The following is a 19,653-nucleotide window of genomic DNA, read 5'->3' as shown; positions in this document are numbered from 1 at the left end:
AGAAAAGAGCTGCTTAGCTCTGGGGACATTGACATGCTTATAAGCAGATGAAGAGGAACATGAAAGCAGATCTCAGCGAGCAATGCAAAAGCAGCAGATGAAGGCACAGAGGGGAACACAGACTCCATGTTCATAGAGCCCACCCCTTTCCCTTTCACTGCACTTGCTCCTGGGTATTCAATGTAATATGGTGGCTTTACCAGTAAACGGGACCTGAGTACCACCTTTCACACAAGTAGTTGTCATTGTTCAGGGACACTGGTGACAGCCTCTGGCTATTCAACCCAGATGCCCTGAGGAGCCAGTTGTCCTTCTGCAAGCCAGCACGAGCATCAGCAGACTAAGAGCTTTTCAACTTAAGAGGAAGTAATGGATTTTCTCTCCAACGTGGCAACAAGGAAGTTCCTAGCAAAACTGTCAGAAGCAGAAACCAATAGTTGTTCAGTGAATAATTACATTGTGCAATGCCGGAGCGCAGGGGAGCTGAAATGGGCTGCTTCAGAAGGGTTGGTACCGATTCAGTGGGGTTGGGTCCCGTGAAGGTGAGAGGCCTCAGGAATTCAGGCTACACCCCTTCCAGGACACTGCCTGGGGCAGACCCTGGTGTGTGTTTTCACCCACAAAAGAGGCCCTTCTTGCATGTGCCAGCTGTCTTAGAAGGCTGAGAAAAAGGGCCATTATCAGCTTACCATAGGCCGCAGCAGAGGGAAAGAGAAAGCAGATGAGGACAGTCATGTAGTATAGCTTTGTAATCATCTTCCTGTGGCTTGCAAAAGCAAGCAAGGCTCAACCCCATTCCTGGTGCCCCTACAAGCATAGCTGATGAATGTATTGGAGATTTAAAATCAAAATAACATGCTCTAGGGGACCCTGCCCTAGAGCAGAGAGGCTGGACTAGATGACCTCCAGTCCACCCTTCCAACCTTAACTATTCCGTGATTCCGGAAAAACACGGTCCAGGCAGGAAATTTCCCTAGCTAGCATGCCCTGTATCAACATTTCCTTCTTCTTATCCACAGGCAATGGCTTGTGTACAAGTGTCCAATTAAAGTTAGTAGCTAAGTCTAAACGGCTCATTAACGAGAAGGGATGTTCATTACCCTGCTTTTAAGAGATGTTAAACTGAGGCAGGCCAAGGACCTCTCCTGTTGGAAAGAGAACACCAGGTGCTAATTAACTTGAGATTACAAACTAATTCAGTGTGAAGCTCTTTTCCTGACACTTAACTAAACCTGCTAATACAGTGAGCTTTGAGAAAAACACGAATACTTTTGTACTCAGATACCACTTCTTGCAGGCCAAACAATCAGAGCTGAGGAAAAGAGCAAGGATGCTTCAGACACGGGGCACAGTGTGGGAACAGGAAGGTGAAGGACACAGGAAAGAGCTCTTTAGCTGGTAAACAGAGCACATGCAACAGCAGGAAGTCATTAAAGCGCCTACAAGGTTATCTCAAATTCCCACGAAGCAACACAGCTGACTGCCCTTCTTGTTTTGAAAGACAAGAAAGCAGTGCTGGCTTCTTGGGCTGGTGCAGACACTCTGGAGGGAAAAGGAGAAGGGAGCATGTAGTGGCCACAGTTCCCGTGGCAGAGTGCCAAGCAGTCATTTCTTCATCAGTTTAGCTGGGTAAACACATGAAATGGTGCCTGGGAGATTATGTAAAACCTCCCTCATCCCCTTAAGTCTGCACCCCAATATCGAAAGATAAAAAGAGTGAATTACAGTTCTTATTTCAAATCAATTTATTTAACAAACTTCAGGAATATTGCTTGACACTTCCAAATGCTTCAGAAAATGAACAGTGACCACTGCTGCACAGGTTGCTCTATATAAGGATGTCTCCAAGACAATCAACTCTGTTTTGTAATATTTAGCTGTCAAAATGCATCTTTTCCCAGCGTAATTGAGCAGTACTATACAAAAAAACAGTTGGAAAAAAAAGTTATTCCATTTTCCCCAGAAGATTCCCTACCCCCAACAAAAGGCCTCTTCTTTAGCTGGCAGAGGGTATCCTAAAAATCAATCCCAATTGCACACCATGTCTAGGGTGAACTCAATGGCCAATTGTCCAGTCTCCCCCCAACCCGAGCGGGAGGCACCAGCCTGGAACCCAGTCTGGCTATGGCTGCCTTCCAAGGAAAGGGATGGAGGCACAGCCTCCGGCTAGCATGAGGGAGTGTACACACAGAAGTGATTTCCAAGTCTGGATGTCACCAGAGTGTCACTCTGAAGTTATATTCACGTTTCTAGACAAGCCATAGACACGCTTACATGCAGAGGAGTTGTCCTGCCTGACATGGGCACCCCCAGGCACCACAGCTGAATCATTGGTTAGTTAAGGTACTCCTGGTACACCTGGCAACACCAAACTGCAACAGTTGGGGACCAGAACTTGCAGGGTCTCTTTGGTCTAAATGGCTCTGCAAAAGCCTACAGCACCAGCTCACACAAGCATCTGCAAGTTCAGCCCAGCAGCATGTCTTCAACAGTGCCATCCAGCAAATCAAAGGCATCTTCACAAACAGACACAGCCCCAGTGCAGTTTTCCAGAGACACGGGCACAAGTCCTTGTCCTTGAGAATGGGCTAAGAAACCCCATCAAAGCCCCAAACATCACAAGAGCTTCAGGAGCTGTCTGGGTAGCACAGCTCTGCATCATGTTGACAGAAAGATGAGCAGATTCACGTGCAAAAGTACAACTGGCACTGTCCAGAGCAAGCTAAATCTGAACCTGCATTGTAAAACAGGCTTAGGAGTGTTGTCTTAAGAAGTTACAGAAATCCAAGAAGGAACAGAGACTGTCCTGAAAGCAAGCAAGTCCACAGGAGCACATTCATCAAAGTCTGGTACGTCCCAGCTCAGGCACAGCTTAAGATTTTTAGCTTTCAAAGACAAAGCTGTTTACTCATGGCTCACATACACAAGCTTTTTGACCTCTGTGCTATGATGCATTTGTTTCAGGTGAAAAATTGTGTCAAACTTGTTGCACAGGAAACTAAAACCTTGTTCAACAGACGAGGTACAGGGATGAAACATGTAGAAACATTCGTTCTGAAACAAGGATATAAGCAGCTTTACCAGTGGATACAAAGCAAACAGTAAACCAGAAACCCTGAAATATTCTGAAGACAATTTTAACTGTGAGCAACTGAGTGCTGTGTGTTGGACATGTAGGGCAATCTACTCTACAAATGAAGTCTTCTCTCCTTTTACATAAGACACCAAGGAGAACTTCAAAGCTGTAGTAATTTTAGAGATCTTGACTCAGACATTGGCAGGAGGAAGCTCAGCCTTAGTATAATAATTTTGGCCTCTCAGGTCTCCCAACATTTCTGCAAGTGGTGACAGATTAGAGCTGCACCCATCAGCCCCTCCTTAGGCAATCACAGGCTGCTTTTCCTCCCAGGCTTACTGTTAGTGGAAGGAAAGGACCTGATCTGGACAGGAGAATCCAGGGCTTTCTCCTCCCTTAAGAAATGCTACAGGAGATTCAGTTACAGAATAAGCACTGCCCTAGTGGAAACCATGATAACCAAAACACAAAACAAGACACATCCCAGAAGCTGTGGTGGTCTCTGCATGGTCTGCCCAGCCACAACAGACCATGAAGCCTCTGCAGAGCTTGTCCCTCTTGCCCCAAAGAAAAAAAGAAAAAAAAAAAAGAAAAAAAAAAAAAGAGCAATGCCCTGTTACCGTAAACTGTGCAAGGGTTGTGAGAGAGCCAGTTTGGGTGGCAGGAGAATGGTGACACTGGGGAGAGGCCACAAACACCTGTATACCACAAACCATATGCACTGCTGCCTGGGGAAAGCATCACATCCCTTCCCTCTACACCTGCATCACCCAACACCTACCCCTGGCCCCAGGTCAGCACTTCTGTCTGAAGTGTTCCCAAAAAACTGACCAAGAAAAGAATAGATAAAGGGAACATGCCTGAAGGAAACAAAACCTGTGACCAGATCAAGTTCTGTGTGCCTTCTCTTTTGAAAGAAAATGAAGGAGTAAGATCCAGTGAAGAGTTTCAATACGCCACACCAGTGAACATGGCCAGGCAGAAATCATCTGTCTCTGAGCCAGAACAAACCCATGAGACACGCTGAAGCTGTATCACACTCTTCACAGGCTCCAGAATATGGGGGAAAACACAGCAACACCAAATCCACATCAGTACCGGTGTTGTGCAAGCCTCAGGTCAACATGTGGGATGGATTGCAGTCTTCCAAAGCTCTGCACGTTTAGCAGGACACCCTCTGCTTTAATCCACTCCTCCAGAAAACCATATTGCAGTAGCAGCCAGTCCCAGTCTCTGCTTGGCTGGTGTTGCTCAGCTCTCCATGCTGGCCAGTGGGTGGGTACATCTTCAACAGGCATCAAGACTGACTCATGCTTCCCCTCCTTGCACACAAATTAAGACAGGGCAGCCTTTTCAAACTTCATTAGACTCTCTTTCTTCCAGTCTAATTGGCAAAGCTGATTACACAAAGGCAGAGGTACATCCTTTGAGCCTAGATTTTGCCTACCCCATTCCTGAGGTGTGTGAGGCTGTTGATGTGAAGTCCACTGATTCCGTTAAGGAAGAAGAGAAAGGCAGCAATGAACTCACACCAGTACGTCAGCGTGAAGCCTGTGAAGGTGAGGTGATCCTTCACCAGGATGGAGAAGCTCAGAACACCAGTGGCTGACAGCAAAAAAGAGATGAGGATGAGAACGGAACCCATTGCCCATTTCCGCCTTGCATTGGCATCATCGCAGACTTGGGACACCATCAGCAGCTCCAACCCAAATATGGCAACCACGACAGCGAAGGACACCATGCTCCTGATGGGAATCACCCCCACGCTCAGCCCCTCCACCTGGGCCAGGCTGAGGTCTGTGACACACTTCAGGACGCTGTCGTTGCTAATGGTGCAGAAGTGCCACAGTCCAAAGAGCTGCCCCCTCGCAAAGAGCCAGCGGCCATCGCAGATGGAGATGGACGACAAGACCACAGCTATCGCCACGCACAGGATGATCAGGCTCCTGATGAGCGTCTCAAAGAAGGATTTCTGTGGTCTCCGGTGTGCCAGCAGCTGCTGCACCTGAAAGGAGAGTGTGAAGAAAAAAAAACATAACAGAGTTAACAGTGCTGCTTCAGGGTGAAATGAAGCCAGAGGGACAAAGCTGTGGGATTCAGTATTTGAAAATATTTACTTGTGCACATCAAACCCCTTCTCGCAGGGGAAGGCTGTACACAGGAGAAAGGAAGGGTGGGTGAAGCTCTCCCCGTTCCCTGGCTGCACAAACAATGCTCCCACGTCAAGGCCTGGGACCGGGATCACAAAAGCTCTTGGCTGAACCTGGTCCCTGCCCCACGGTCTTGCGGCACAGCCTCCTGCTGTGGCAGGGCTGGAGGAAGCCACCGGCCCCTGGGAGGATGGAGGTCGGTGGCTGGGACGGGGGAGGCGGCTGCAGCGGGCTGGGAAGGGCTCGTCGCTCCCAGCACTGCAGCCAGCCGGTCCCTCCTCCTGCAGCCAGCAGCAGCAGCGGCTCGGATCTCGGTCCTCACCCCGGGGTCGCACGGCTCAGCTACCCCAGGGCTTGGGGGGAGGAGGGGGAATCTTCGGCTGCAGCCCCCGCGGACCCGCCTGGGCAAGGCACTTCCCCTCCTGACCGAAACCCTCCAAGTGACACGAGATGTAATGGAAAGTCGAGCCAAGAGCCCCCAGCCCCCTCGGAGAGCCACGTGCGGCGGGGAGGGGGGAGCCGCGGCCCCGGGGAGCTGCCGCCGGCCGGAGAAGGCGGGAAAGGGAATCCCGCCGGCTGCACCCCGCTGCTCCGGGAAGGGTCGGAGCTGCTCCGGGAAGGGTGGGAGCGACCCCGGCCGCGCAGGGACAGGCTGAGGCAGCGGCCCGGCGGCGGGAGAGAGCGGCGGACGTACCTGCGCCCCGATGGCCGTCATGCTGCCGGCGGCGCCGAGAGACGCGGGCGGGCTGCGGCCGCCGCTCTTTATCTCCCCGGAGGGCGGAGGGCAGCCCCCCCGCCCGCCACGCCCGCGGGGCCGGGGCGCCCTGCGGGCCCCCCCGCGGCTGAGTCAGCAGCGCGGCCCCGACGGGCGGAGCCGGGCTGGGCCGGGCCGAACCGAACCGAACCGAGTCGAGCGGAGCGGAGCGGAGCGGAGGCTGCTCCCCCACAGCCCGGCACCGCGGAGGGCAGCGCTGCTTCGGCCCGGGACACGCACTCGCCCAAGCCCGCTGTAGAGCACGGCTGCCGGGCGGGAGGTGTCCTGGGCGGTGGCGATGCCTCTCGCTGTAGCTTCGCCCTGTCCCGTGTCCCCGCGGGTGCCGGAGGGCTCGAGGTGTGTTCTGCGGCCAGCAGCAGTTTGTGCTGCCGTGCCGGTGCCAAGCGTTGGTGCGCGGGGAGGCTGCCCCCGCCCTGCCCGCTCGCCCGGGACACCGCGGGAGCGTCTCTGGGGCTGTAGTGATGGGCTGCGGTGACACCCAGCCCCGGAGACGCCTGTGGGTACAGGAACACCCCGTCCTGCCCTCGCTGCCCGGTCGCCGCCGTGTCCCCGCCGGTGTTTGTTCCCGAAGCCGTTCGGCACCGGCTCCGGTGCAGCGATGGCCTCGCACCTTGGGCTGTGTGCGCGCTCTTATCTGCTACCAGCCTGCTCTACCTCACCTATCTCTACCTGTACTGTCAGCAAAAACCTCTCTGCTCATAAAGTTTTATGCCTTAGCTCTGTTTCTCACTCATGTTTTGCCATCCTCCAATGAATTACTGACTGCTTTTTTTTTCTTTTTTTTTTTTTTTTTTTCTTTTTTTTTTTTTTTTTTTTTTTCGGTCTGAAACAGCTTTTAAAAAGCCCAAGAAAGCTGGGTGTTGCTGTGTCATCAGAAACTCTTGTTTTACTGCCAAAATCTGATTTTGACTCCAGCAGAGAGTCTGAGGTCCAGTGGACAGCCCCACGGGTCGTTGTTCTGGGCCTCCCTCAAATTCACAGGGGTCAGAATTTGGCCATTATGTTTCTAGCCAAAAGACATTGGAAGGATCTCCTTCTCCAATATGGAGTGGTAGAAGTTATTGTTACTTTACCCTTCCTGCAACTTCCATTTCTGCACTAATCATCTGTATATACAGATTATCTAATTATTTTCATCTCTATGCAATTTCATCAGGGTTTACTGTTCTTCCTTTAAAACACCATTTATGTCTGCTGTGATCTGTCGGGGGTGTTTTCTGTAACAGTTTCTAGCAAGAGTGGGTGTTCTGAACAACATTTACGTTAGTTTTCATACTTTTAATTTTAAGGATAAATGCTGACCTTTTTATTTCTCTCCTGCAGAATCTTTTGTTTAAATGTTTCTCTACAAAGTTGTATATAATGTTAGATTATATTTCTATCAGACACAGCATTGAGATTTCCTCCTTTTGCAACCCATGGCCAATCTTTGAAAGGTCTGTTGTTAAAACTTATTTTGTGGGTTTGGGTTTGTGGTCAACAACATATTTTGCTTTCTGAATGTGCTATCCAAGCTAGAAAACTTGATGCTTGCCACATCCCTTTCATCTGAAGTTCACCAGTTGATAGAAGATCTTTGTGAACATCCTGAGGTCTTTATTCCACAGGTTAAACAGCATTTCTGCATTGCAATGTGCAGGGTGATTACATGCATTTGCTCTTATATCCTTCCACTTCGAAGTTCAAAATTCAACAATATATATGTATCTTTGGCTCAAAAAGCACAAACAGGTCTTCTTGTCTCATTGTTGCATGAGCTGAATAAATGCTGCTTGCATGTAACCATGCTGAGCAAATGCAGACTTGGACCTGACAAAATATACCAACTCTTATCTGGCAAAAACCTCACATAACATGCTTTCTGTAACATTGGCTCAATCCTGCAAAGCATTAGGCAATTTGGCCCACAATTAGCACAATCATTAAGCATAGATCTTCATTTAAAACATCTGAGTCATCCTACTGACTTCAGCAGTTAAAAATCCTGAGTTTAAACGGTGAGGGGTATTCTGCTGGTCAAAAGTTGGTTTTTTTTTTTCCTGTAAAAGCCCATGGTAAGGCTCACATGAGTAAACACATGCATAAAAAGCTTTGATGAATGAGGAAATTAAAGTGGTTACTTTTGGAATCAAAACTGCTTCCCTGTCATATTTGGATTCTTTAGTAAATATATAGTTATATGCCAAGCCTGTTCTTTGAGGAAAAAGGGTAGTAGGGGATGGTACATTTTCTACAAAGGATAAATTGCTTCAATGTTTTGTATTTAATTTAGTTTCCCCAAATATGAATGAGAATGAAACTGGACCTGGAATTTTAATAAGCATTGAATAGGCAGTTTCAGAGTCACTTTCCTGAAGTCACCCCAGAGAGGATGGTTGTAACAGTGAGTGCTTCATTTCTGCACTTGCCTGGCAGGAGATACATTCTGGTAAAGCTGTCTGGGAGAATTCTGCACCTTTTTCAAATCTAATGAGTTTATCTTCATTTTTCATTACAGATCAAGCCAAACATATTATGTGATAAAAAAAAAAAAAAGTGGGAAAATACCTCTATACTATTTTTGAAAATCATATGTGAAAATGGTATTTTGCAATAAAGAGAGCTCAGTGCTGTAAAAAACATTTTTTTGTCTGAAAAATACATCACCTATGTAATAACCACAGATAAAATGACCGTTAAAGCACTTTAGAGGTATTTTTGGTTGTGTTAATGTAGAGTTCTTGGTATATTGCCAGTTTCATTATTTTGTTTAGAAATTCCTTTTTCTCTATTGTTTAAGTAGGCATTTCACATCCTATCCCTGGAGAGAAAGTTTTTGGGGAAATGTGTTCATAAATAATGGAAATTACCAGAGACTGTTGTACAACACAGAAATAGGTTCATCTGGTTCATTTAAAACCATGAAAAGTTTAATACTGAATAATCTGTTCCAGCTTTTCTCCTGCAGAAGCCTGGAGAAGGTTCAGGACCGAAATCTGAGTGTCACCAGGGGCTTAGGGAACAATTGCCCAATTAAGTGAAATCACTTAGAGGTGAAGCGGAACACAAGTGACTGAGGCAGCACCAGTCCAGCTTCATCTGACCTTGAAGCCAGTTACTTCTGTAAAGGCATTTTACTGTTTAATAAAATACTTTCTGATCACATCTTTAATTCTTGGGATAGCAACTCACCCGATGAGGTATTTAAACCCTCATTTTTGCCAGATCCCATCCCTCTGCAGAGAGATGTGGACCTGATCTTTGAAACAAATAGATCTTGATTATCTTGCAGACTGAGACTTTGGGAGGTGTCCAAGGTCTGTATGGAGGGAAAAATGTAACTTATTTTTTTATATCTTCCCAAAGCAGTGAGCATGTAGAAAGTGTTATGAGAAAGAAGGAAGAGGCTAACTATCTCCTGTCACTGTTCTCTTGCCTTCTCTTTTTCCTGGTAATAGACTGAAAATTCAGCTTGGAAGAAGCTGCATTCAGCTCAGGCTGGGTTCAGCCTAGCTGGGCTGAAACAGAGCTTCTGGAATGGGGCAAAAAGTCAGCAAGCTGCTGGCAAGCTGCTCAAGCCCAGCAGCTTCTGGGAACTCAGGCAGTCATCCTAGGTGAATTGCGCCCCAGGCAGCAGCATATATAACAAAAGGAGGTTTGGGTTGTGCCAAGGCCCACACAGCTCTGACCAGCCCCTTATCACAACTACTTTACCTCAGGATTTTCCTCCCTTCGCTGCAAGTTATTGCAGCCAAGTGGACAAACTCATCCTGGCATGTAAAAGCATGTAAAGAGGAGAAAGCTCCTGGGCCAGATGGTTTCACTTTGCCTCCTGCCTGGGCACCTTTGCTGTGCCACAGGAAGGCAGACTGGCCACCAGACAGGGGCTACCATGTGTCCCTGCAGCCCCAGGCTCCCCCACTCACTGCTGGCTGTGCATGAGAGGCCTGGGCTGCTGCACATGGTGATAATAGCCAGTTATACCCACCAGCCAGCCCCAGGTCCTGCTGCCCACCCCCATCAGCAGTGCTTGCTGAGGGACTGAGAGCTGGGTTAGAAACATGCTGATAATATGGGACTCCATTACAGTGATTGTACCCCCAACCTCAGTTAAGTCTCAGACAAAGAGAGACTTTAAGCAGGACAGGCTAAAAGGAGTAGATGTTGTATCCCAGCAGGAATTGTGTTTTCACCTCTCATCAGTTTTTGGACCTACCTCAGCATCACATTGCAGAGATTCAACACTGGGTGCTCACTCATTCTGCTTCAGATTCAGCCTTTTCCAGGGACCTCTTGCAATAGTTACACTGGCTTAACAAATACCTCAAAATATTTGCCATTCTGACAAATCTACTTTGAAATATAAATTCAATTAAAAAAAAAAAAAACCAAAAAAACAAAACCCCAACTTTTAAGTCTTTAGCACTACTAGAAAAATTTGGGTCCCTATTTCAATGCTACATAAGCTGGGGGAATCATTCTGTTTCTCAGCTGTCACATACATATTTTTTCTATCAGTAAAAAGTTATATGAAGAGATTTAGAAGTAGCAAGTTCATTGAACTGGTTAGTCCATTTCCCAGGTTCAGAACTTACTCAAAGGAGCAGTGTTTATTAGGAGGAGGTGATATACCATTACTTCAGCCTTTTGGGAAACACAAGTCGGTGCCTTGCACATTTGGTGGGGACAAACAAGGTGTCTGCCTGGCTGTGTTGGCCAAGTAATGTAATTTCTTTCCAGGGTGTAGAAAGAAGGCTTCTTTTGATGCAGCTCATAAATGTATGTGCACTGGGAATATCTGGGAATGAAAGTTAAAATACCACTGCAGACAAGCTCCATGTGAATTCTGTATTCTAAAGATAACACAACTAAGTTGTGTTTAACTTTCAGAGATACCCTGATTCTAGAAGAAATACAAGCTCGTTCTATAAATGATGAAAACCCATCTAAAATGGATTGATGGTCTTGGCACTTTAAGTGAGCAGCTGATTGGCTAATTCATAGATTGGAAGGTACTTCATAGACTTGTGGGGAGGAGAAAAAAAATTAGATTCTGTTGTTGTTCTATTAGCTTTTACTCTTCTGAGTTTATTACTGTGAAGGCACTCAAATGTCTTCTATCAATGTAGTATCAACTTGTCTTACTTCTACACAGCTTTCAGAACTTGGAGGAAGACTGTGTAACCTACTTCTGGGGTGACAGCTGTGGTGTTTAGAAAACTTTCTGTCTCCCCAATTAATAATCAATCTCACAGGATGGCTTAAATGGCCAGTCACTCTACAGTAGTATTGCCCAATACTGTTTTTTCTGAACACTCGGGGGAAGAGCAAATATTTTGAACAGCAGCAAATGCAATTGTAATTTATTTTTAGCAGTATCATCATGGTCAAATAAGTTCAAAGGTTAAAATACTTCCATCATGAAACAGGATCATTTCAGATGAGTACTGAAGAATTTTGAATCAGTTGCACACTGCAGTTAGCCTTGGAGGGTCTTTTAACCAAACTGGAAAATTTACTTCACAGGGTTGAAAAATCTGTTATGGGCCTTAAGCAACACACCAATACCTATTTGTTAAATCTGTGCAATGAGTCTTGGACCTTCACATGTTTGTTAAAAGCAAGCAAAACCCATCAGAAAGAGATTTCCAAGGAAAACATCATCCCCTTTCTTATCTCTACCTGCAGTGGGTGCCAATCAGCTCTGTGTTGCTCTGTGCAAGAGCTAATCATAGAAGCGTGATAGAAGGAACACTGTCTTATCACACACAGGAGTTAACATTTATTATTGCCATATCCAAAGTCCAGGTTCTGTCCTGCACGGTGCAGACTCAGCAGAGCAGAGCTGAGCGTGTGTGTGCCAGCTGGCCTCTGACCTGCTGTGTTGGGCTGGCTTCAGCGCACGTCTCTTCTCCTTCCCAAGCATTGCAAGGATCAGGATGCTGCTGGCCTGTCTTTGATCTAACAAAGAGGAAATAGCAGCAACTCCCTGAGCGGGTGTCAGAACAATCCGTTTTGCAGCACTGCCCAGCCATCAAAAGCATCTGATCCTCCACCAAAAGTACCTTACTGCATGCAGAGCAACGGCTCTGGATTATATTCTGGTTTGACCACTGATGTTACTTTCTCAAGGGTGGTGAAGCTGCAAGCAGAAAGGTGTTGCTACAGTAAAAAATTAAGTATCCAAATAAAGACAGAATTCTCAGTCACTTGTATTCCTTGGCAAATAGCATTATTTGTAACCTGGCTAAAAGCAAACCCTCTGTGGGATAAGCACTGTGAAGTGATGTTTTCCTAATGCTAGAGGTATGAGAAAGGAGAGCAGCACTGTAACAATTAATCATCACAGGGGAAACTAATCCAAATGAGGACCGTGATATAGAATTTGCTACCCCCAGCCCATCCTTTAGAGCCAGCTCCACTACTTTAGCAGTCAAAAATTCTGACTACACCTGTTTTGACAGAAAACATGCTGGCAAAGCACAGTGTGCTCACAGTGCATCAGCTTCCAGCAAACAAGAGCAATGTGGGAGCATTTGCTGTGTGAGCTCTGTTCTGGTAAAGTTTGGCAGAATCCTTCAAAGATAACCAGCTTCACAAAGTATAGCTGCCAAGGTGGAACAGTAGAAGGTGTGGAATTCAGGGCTAGAGAAGAGGCAAAAGCATTTCTTATGGTGAACATCTGCTCTTACCCCTCTCTTGCAAAGTGAATTTAATTAAGACAACCTCAAGTATCAGAGGATACAAGAGGAGGTAAAAAAACCTGAAATGCTTATTTTACTTAACCAGAAGAACAAGGAGGAACAAGAATAAACTGCCTTTTTTTCTCTTTATTCTAATACAGCTTAAAGGACAAAAAGCAGCTCTAAGAGCATTTCCCATTGAAAGTAGTAAAGGGGAAGGTAAAATTTTTGAAAGCATGCGAATTAATCTCTAAATCTACTACTCACCATGTATAAAACTAGCTACAAAACTGTATTTACCTAGACAGATACATAATGATAGCTTTCAACCCTATGTAGTTCCATAAATCAATTGCTTATCTGAAGAGTGCTTGAAGTCCTCACCTATTCAGATGCTAACCAGTACAGCAGGAATTATAATGCCTTATTGCTGTATAAGGTAGTGATTTCATTCTCAAATGCTTTATGCTGGAATAGTTCAAAGTCACATTTTAAAAGCAAAGTCTTCCCTTTTCAACATCAGCAGCTCCAAGGGACTACACCAGGCAGACCAAAACAATGAACCTACTAGAGACAGTCACAACTGTGTGTTTTGTAATACAGCTTCTGCTGATGATCACTCTAAGTCTTTCTCTTTGAGCAGTCTTGCCAGTGTTCAGCCAGTCTATAGTGACTCACACCTCACTGCAGCCAACTGCATGGCAACATCAAGTTGATTCTCTTGCTTTTACAGCATCAAGAGGATCAACTGCACTGCCTCTGGAATCTCTCTTTGCCCAGGGAAAGCTTTGTGTTCAGTATTTATCTTTACTCTAGGAGCCCAACATTGTTGTTGGGAAAGAATGTGTCCCAGAAGTGTTTTATGAAAGATGATTTGGCAGCTCTTGACTAATCTCTGAAGGCTCCAGGCAACAAGTATCAAGCACCTTGTTCTTGGCACACACAGCATTAGAAAGAACCTTTTCCAGATAAGCTCTGTGGTGCTCCAGCTTCTGTGGGTCGTCACCCAGCGACCTGGAAAGGAGTGGTTTGGGCAGGAGTGGGCAGTGCCCGAACGCAGGTGACCGACCCCCTCTAGCGGCACAAGGGCCGGGGAGGCGGCTCTGCCCGGCAGCGGCACCACGGCAGCTCCGGGATGGGCTCACAGCGGCCGCCAAGGGACGAGCAGCACAACAGCTAAAGTACCAAATGCACTTTAATGAGTTCCACATTTCGTTCCCAGAAGGAATTTATACCGTGTCAGTACATTAGCCAGGTACACGATTTCTCCTGAGCTACAGGCATGAGGAGAACCGACTATGACATACTAGGTATCTAAGGTTACTCTTAGAAACCAGTTTTCCACATTAGAAATAAGGCAGGTTTCAGGCGTGCACGTAGCTTATTTATCCAGTCCTCAGATGCCATATTTGCCCTTTAGTTCTTCCACTTTTGCTATGTAAGCTTTCATTGCATCTTCTTTGGACATTCCTGAAGGACAGAACACAGGAAGCAGTCAGATACCTTTCACAGATTAAGGTGCCTTTTACAAGTTACAATTCTTGCTCTAGTCTGTGCCACTGGAGAGCAAAGGAGCCAGGAAGGTCACCTGGCTGTGAATCCACTGCTAAAGTTTTAAACAAATGTATTTCATCAGTCATGAAAACACTTGGAAGCAAAGTTGTTTTTGCACAGGCAGCAACTAACCAGTGTATTAGTTCTATTAATGCCATTGACAATTATTACAGGAGAGCTATTCCTTAAAACTCCAGAAAAAAGCCCCATTGTCACAGATTAGACGGCTTGTTTGGCTCCTCATTTAGAGCTGAGAGCTCAGTTGTTTCTTCCAAAGCTTTCCTAACTGGAAGATGCATAACAACTGGAGGGAGAACTCAGTCTTTGGGGTATTAGGCTGGGATCAAGAAAACAAATTTAGATTTCTGCTGCTGTTATTGTTCTTCTTTATTTAACATCTTAGGCCAGCTGGGCATTTTGCACTCTAATTCCCGTTCACACAGGCCATATTTTTCAGGATTACTTCTGCCTTGCAGAAGTAATTAAAATGTATTATTGTGGCATTCTGAACTTCTAGAACTCTTGTATTAAAAGGCAACACTATCCTGTTTCTTGCTGAACTACTTGTGTCTTTCTGACCAGTTTGCCAGTGGTAATTTTACTAATTCTTTAATCAGACACTTACCTTTCAATGCACTCCAGGCATCCCACTTTGCTTTGCCTTTGAAGTCCAGCATACCAGGGCGCTCTGAGAAAGACAGGATAAGCAGCAGGATTAGTTTGTGTGATCTGGCTGTAGGTAATACCCACTTGAAGGCTTAGTTAGCTCTTAACTGTGACTAAATACAATGGCTCATCTGTGCAGCTGTTACTCGCTAACCTGTAGCCAGGAGATCACCTCAGGGGAATATGTTACAACATGGCTGGTGACAATAGAAAGAGACTCTTTAAAATTCCCTTGAGACAGCAGCATTTGAGCAGAAGAGCACCAGCTGCTGTCATTTGGTTTAGTTGTACTTTCTGAAGAGCCTGCTGTCACATAAGAGCCATCCAATTAAAGAACACCAGCTCTGAAGTAAAGCAGAAACACCCTGAGGTCCATTACAGGCAGAGACACAGAAACAGACAGCTGTTTGCAGTAACATACAGCTTGGAACTGGTTATCATCAAGTTAGTGGTGTATTTCTAACCTACAGTTCTGCATTTCAAAACCTTGGAAATTTAACTCACTTCACTGCAGGCTGTGGTGTGGCCAAGCAGAAAGTGAATGACATGTACATGGTTCATCTTTGTGTAAAGTCTCCTTTGTGGTTTTACTTCCTCTCTCTCTCTCTCTCTCCTTAAAAGATAATTCTTAGAACTCACAAAAGGAACTGGGCAGTATCCACAGAAACACCCCTGTGCAGCCCCCATGGCACAGTGACCTGTAGCTCCAGTTGGCAGCTCCACTTCTCTCCAGCACAAACCCCATCAGTCACCCTCCCACAGGCTGCTTCTGGGGCCAACTCACGTAGGCTGCTGCTTCACAGGAGTGCAGACACTTGCAGGAATGGTGGCATATTCACAGCACTGTTTCACCCTGTCAAGCACTAATAATGCTGATGTCCAGCCACCCCAAAAAGACCACATCTTAAACCCAAAGTCAATTATTTTCTCCCTCACGCTGCCAGCTTTGGAAAAAGGAGATTAAATTGCTTACCATTTCCTGTACACTTCACTGCCAGCTTTTAAATCAATGAATGCTCAATAAACTTTGCCAACAACTGGGTTAGAAGGCCAGGGCTCCAAAGAAATGACCTTTTCCCTTTCTAATTCTAGCTACTCCAGCGTTACACAAGGACGATAGAGACATGCTTCACTTTAAATGTTATTCCAAAGGCTGAGCTGCCATCGACAGCATTGTAGCAAGAGACGTAGCCAGAAACATTTTGCACTGTGTGTTTGAAGACATATTTTTGGTACAGTCTTTCTGAAGTATATTTAATTGCAGCTCGTATAAAAGTTTTCTCCTGTTCTTCTGTTTTTGCTTTCCAGTACTATTTTTAGCAGCCAATCCAGTCTAAATAAACTCAGTGTGTCATCCCCTCCAGTACTGCAATTCCACCCTTGTATCACTTGCCTTGCTGTTTAAGTCTGTACAACCGAGACGTGTTCGCATTAAAGCAGCACCCCTCGGCCTGAGCAGCTACTTACGAACAGAGGTCTCCAAAAACCCCAATCCCGATGTTTGCACAAAGCATCCTCAGGCCCTCGCTGCACGGAACAGACGGCGGCAGGCGGGTTAATTAAAAACCACGAATTGCACAAAGCCTTATCGGGTCAGCCCGTGCCCTCCCGCACACAAATCCGTGCCAAGCCGGCACCGGGTCACTTTCGCCGAGCCGCGGGACTGAGGGAAGGGCAATGGGGGAGAGCTTCTGCCGCCCGAGGCGCCCCCAGCGCCGCCGCGGGGGGCAGCCGGGCCGGTGCCTACCCGTGTTCACGTCGCCCACCGTGGCCTGTTTGTAGTGGCTGTAGATGGCCAGCATCTCCTGGTCCGTGGGCTGCGACTTCAGCTGCTTCACCTCCTCGGCAGCCTTCTGGAACGCGGCCTGGGGGGAAGGCGGCAGGGGGTGAGTGAGGGGAGGGTACCCGGCGGCCCGCGGCGGCCCGCGGCTCCCCCCGGCCCCGGCACCCCCCGCACCTCGGTCATTGCGACGAACGCTGCGCGCTCCCGGCCCCGCCGCTTCTGCCTCGCCCGCCCCGCCGCGCGCCCGCCTCACCCCTCGCCAGACCGGCCGCCGGCCAATCGCAGCGCCGCGGGCCCCGCGGGCACCAATCAGCGCGGGCCGGGGGCGGGCGCAGGGCGGGCGCGGAGCCAATGCGGAGGCGGCGCGGGTGCCTCCCATTCATCGGGGCGTGAGGAGACAGCGGCGGCGCGAGGGGCGCGGCCGGGACAGAGCCCCCGGCCAATCCCGCGTCTCGGGGTGCCGCCCGAGGAACGCGATTGGCGGAGCGGTGGGCGGGGCGCGACCCGGAAGTGCCGGCGGAGAGCGGTACCGGGCCCAGGGGGCGGGCGGCGGGCGAGGCCGGGGCCGGGGCTGCGGCTGCGCTGGGGCGAGGCCGGGGCTGCGCTGGGGCGGGCGGCGGGCGAGGCCGGGGCCGGGGCAGGGGCCGGGGCCGCGCTGGGGCGGGCGGCGGTCCCGGTGTTGCTGCGGGTCGGGGGGAGGCTCCTCTCTCCCAGAGGGATGGGTCACGAGCGCCTCCCGCCTGCCTTCTTGTCCTCGTGGAGGCGCGGGGTAGTACATGGCCCCAGCCCTCCGTGCGATCGGTTTGAGCAGTAAATGTGAAAACTGGCGATTTCTGATTGAGCTCCCGGTTCTGCGTTCCCACAGTGTTTCTCCTTGCTGCTTAGGAGCAAGCGAGTTGAATGCTGTGCCCTTTACCGCAGCCCCCAAGTCACCAGCCCATGTGGAATAGCACCGAGGGACCATCCATCTTTGCTGTCTAGTATAAGTCGAGTTATTTTCAGGTGCAAAGTATGTTTTTTTTGATTGGCGTGTGTTATTTGTGCGGTGTGTGATACGCAAGCATTTAAAATGGGATTGGGACTCGGGGGGTTATTAGCCAAGGCGGTGCAAAAGCAAGTTGCCTTGTGCTGTGGAAGGTCTTTGTTGGTAATTTGCTTTGCCAGGCTATGGCTGGGACAAATACAGCCAAGGCTGGGATGCTCCTGCATGGTGGTGGGACACTTAAGTAACCCCACAGCAAAAAAAAGGAGGAGAAAAAAGACACACAATAAGGAACATAAGGGGATGAATAGGTAAAAGGTGAAAGCTTCCCTCTCAGGACTGGAGGTGGACTCTGAGATGTCTGCTCCCGGATGGGATGGGAGGTGCAGAGGTCGTGCTGATGTTGGAGCACGTGGGCTGCAGTCCTTGCTCCTTGCTCCAGCAGCTGCGGCACTTCAGCACGTGGCCAGGAAACTGAGGGATGGCCAGCGCCAAAAATAGAGATGTTGGTCAAGGTAGAAAAGGGTTAATTTTCCTGTGGAGAGAAAAAACCCGATGGAGCAATACACGGGCTTGTTTGAGGAGGATTTGGGGTTGACAAGGCCGCTCTATTTTAGGCTCTGCTCTCTAGTATAAGCCCACAGAGCCATTCTAGAGACCGACTATTATAAATTAAATCCCTTAATTATGCTGTAGTGTACCAAGAAAATGATTTGCCTGTGTATGTGGGGGTGGTTTTTCACTTTCCCTGGGGAGGTGAAAATGAGCATTGTGTAACAGCTTAGGCATGTTTCAGAGTATTACACTGTCTCCAACACAAGTATGTTAAAAAAGTCTTTGGCTTTGTTTGTATAAGGACATTCTTCTAGAGCCCAGCAGATAGTCTTCAGTCACTTAAAACCCACGCGACACACTTGCATTTATCCATAGCACTTTTGCATGTTTAATAGGGAGTCTGGTGTGGCATTGCACAGCACAGGTACTGGAGTGTGTGGTATGCACTATGTGTTTGTTTTGAGACCCTCTTACTGCTCCAGTCGGAATCATAGCAGTGAAATCCTGAAAGGCACAATGCTGTTGGATTTCTCACCGTGTTTTATTCTTTGCGCGAGGCTTTGCCTGGCCTGCACCTCGTTTTCCAGCTGTGCTGTACGCAGAGGAAAGGCAGTAATTCCTCTCTTTAACGTTTCCCAGGTTATTCAGAATTGATTCTCATGTCAGCAGAAAGCTCGACCGTCACGGTGCGTCTCGTCCGCTCCTTTGAGCACCGCAATTTCCGCCCTGTGGTGTACCACGGAGTTCCCTTGGAGCAGACAGTGAAGGACTTCATGGCTTTTGTGCGCAGGGGTAAGGCGTGGCTGTCTCATTCCTTCACTTCAGTCCCAAGTGTTGCTGTCCCTCCTCAAGGAAGTGGAGGGGAGCAAATGAATGGGATTTCTGTGGTTTTGGTAGAGATGCCGAATTTGTGTTTACATCCCCTGTGTGCTTTCCTTCCTTAGGTGAAAGGTCTGGAGTTAATAAGAGCTTCCGTGGTCGGTGTGCCGTGCTTGAATTTGGATGGACTGCTCCCCCTGCCCAAATCCCCCTGTTTAGGCTAAAAGAAACAAGGGCATTGCTGCGTTTGGCTCAGTGCCTCAGGCTCCTTGAGGGGTGCTGTCAGGCAAATATTCATAAATTAATATGAATAAATTAACAGAATTTAGAAAGTGTTTGATCCTAACTACACAAATATGTGGAATGTGGGAACGCAAATCTGTTTGCTATTTGTGAGAAAAGAGAATCTTGAAAATTTGTTTTTGACACTGTGTGGTCTCGCTCTGCATGTTTGTTTCTGAGTTTCTGTCTCCATCTTGAGCTTTGTGGTGCAGATTTACTCACCAGTGGGCTTTCTCTTTTATAAGCCTGGTTGAAAGTGACAGTGAATCTAAAAATTAAGTACTGCAGACCAGCCCACACAGTGATTTGATAATTTGGGTGTTACCCTTAATCCTGCAGGTGTATTTCC

General features: G+C 47.8%; 3 protein-coding genes across 4 annotated transcripts in view; 1 reads left to right on the top strand and 2 right to left on the bottom strand.

The window, feature by feature from the left end:
• Positions 1–4,461: 4,461 nt before the first annotated feature.
• TMEM37 (transmembrane protein 37) lies at positions 4,462–6,070 on the bottom strand. Its single transcript, XM_068195286.1, has 2 exons — positions 5,921–6,070; positions 4,462–5,081 (listed from the first exon to the last, which is right to left on the bottom strand). Exons 1-2 carry the CDS (start codon positions 5,939–5,941, stop codon positions 4,509–4,511), a joined length of 594 nt encoding a protein of 197 aa, XP_068051387.1. The 5' UTR covers positions 5,942–6,070; the 3' UTR covers positions 4,462–4,508.
• A 7,770-nt stretch (positions 6,071–13,840) lies between these two features.
• DBI (diazepam binding inhibitor, acyl-CoA binding protein) lies at positions 13,841–16,786 on the bottom strand. The gene is made up of 3 exons (XM_068195285.1): positions 16,631–16,786; positions 14,843–14,905; positions 13,841–14,133 (listed from the first exon to the last, which is right to left on the bottom strand). The coding sequence occupies exons 1-3, from the start codon at positions 16,683–16,685 to the stop codon at positions 14,060–14,062; spliced, it is 192 nt and encodes a 63-aa protein (XP_068051386.1). The 5' UTR covers positions 16,686–16,786; the 3' UTR covers positions 13,841–14,059.
• A 2,061-nt stretch (positions 16,787–18,847) lies between these two features.
• Positions 18,848–19,653, top strand: part of C7H2orf76 (chromosome 7 C2orf76 homolog) — a 50,935-nt gene continuing 50,129 nt past the window's right edge. For both annotated transcript variants that reach the window (XM_068195284.1, XM_068195283.1), the window contains exon 1: positions 18,848–18,995. In XM_068195284.1, coding sequence (XP_068051385.1) covers positions 18,863–18,995 — 133 coding nt within the window. In that variant the 5' untranslated portion in view covers positions 18,848–18,862. The remainder of the gene's footprint in view (positions 18,996–19,653) is intronic.

The sequence above is a fragment of the Anomalospiza imberbis genome, chromosome 7 (genome assembly GCF_031753505.1).
Source record: "Anomalospiza imberbis isolate Cuckoo-Finch-1a 21T00152 chromosome 7, ASM3175350v1, whole genome shotgun sequence".
Classification (NCBI taxonomy): Eukaryota; Metazoa; Chordata; class Aves; order Passeriformes; family Viduidae; genus Anomalospiza; species Anomalospiza imberbis.
This window is presented reverse-complemented; position numbering and strand designations above follow the sequence as displayed.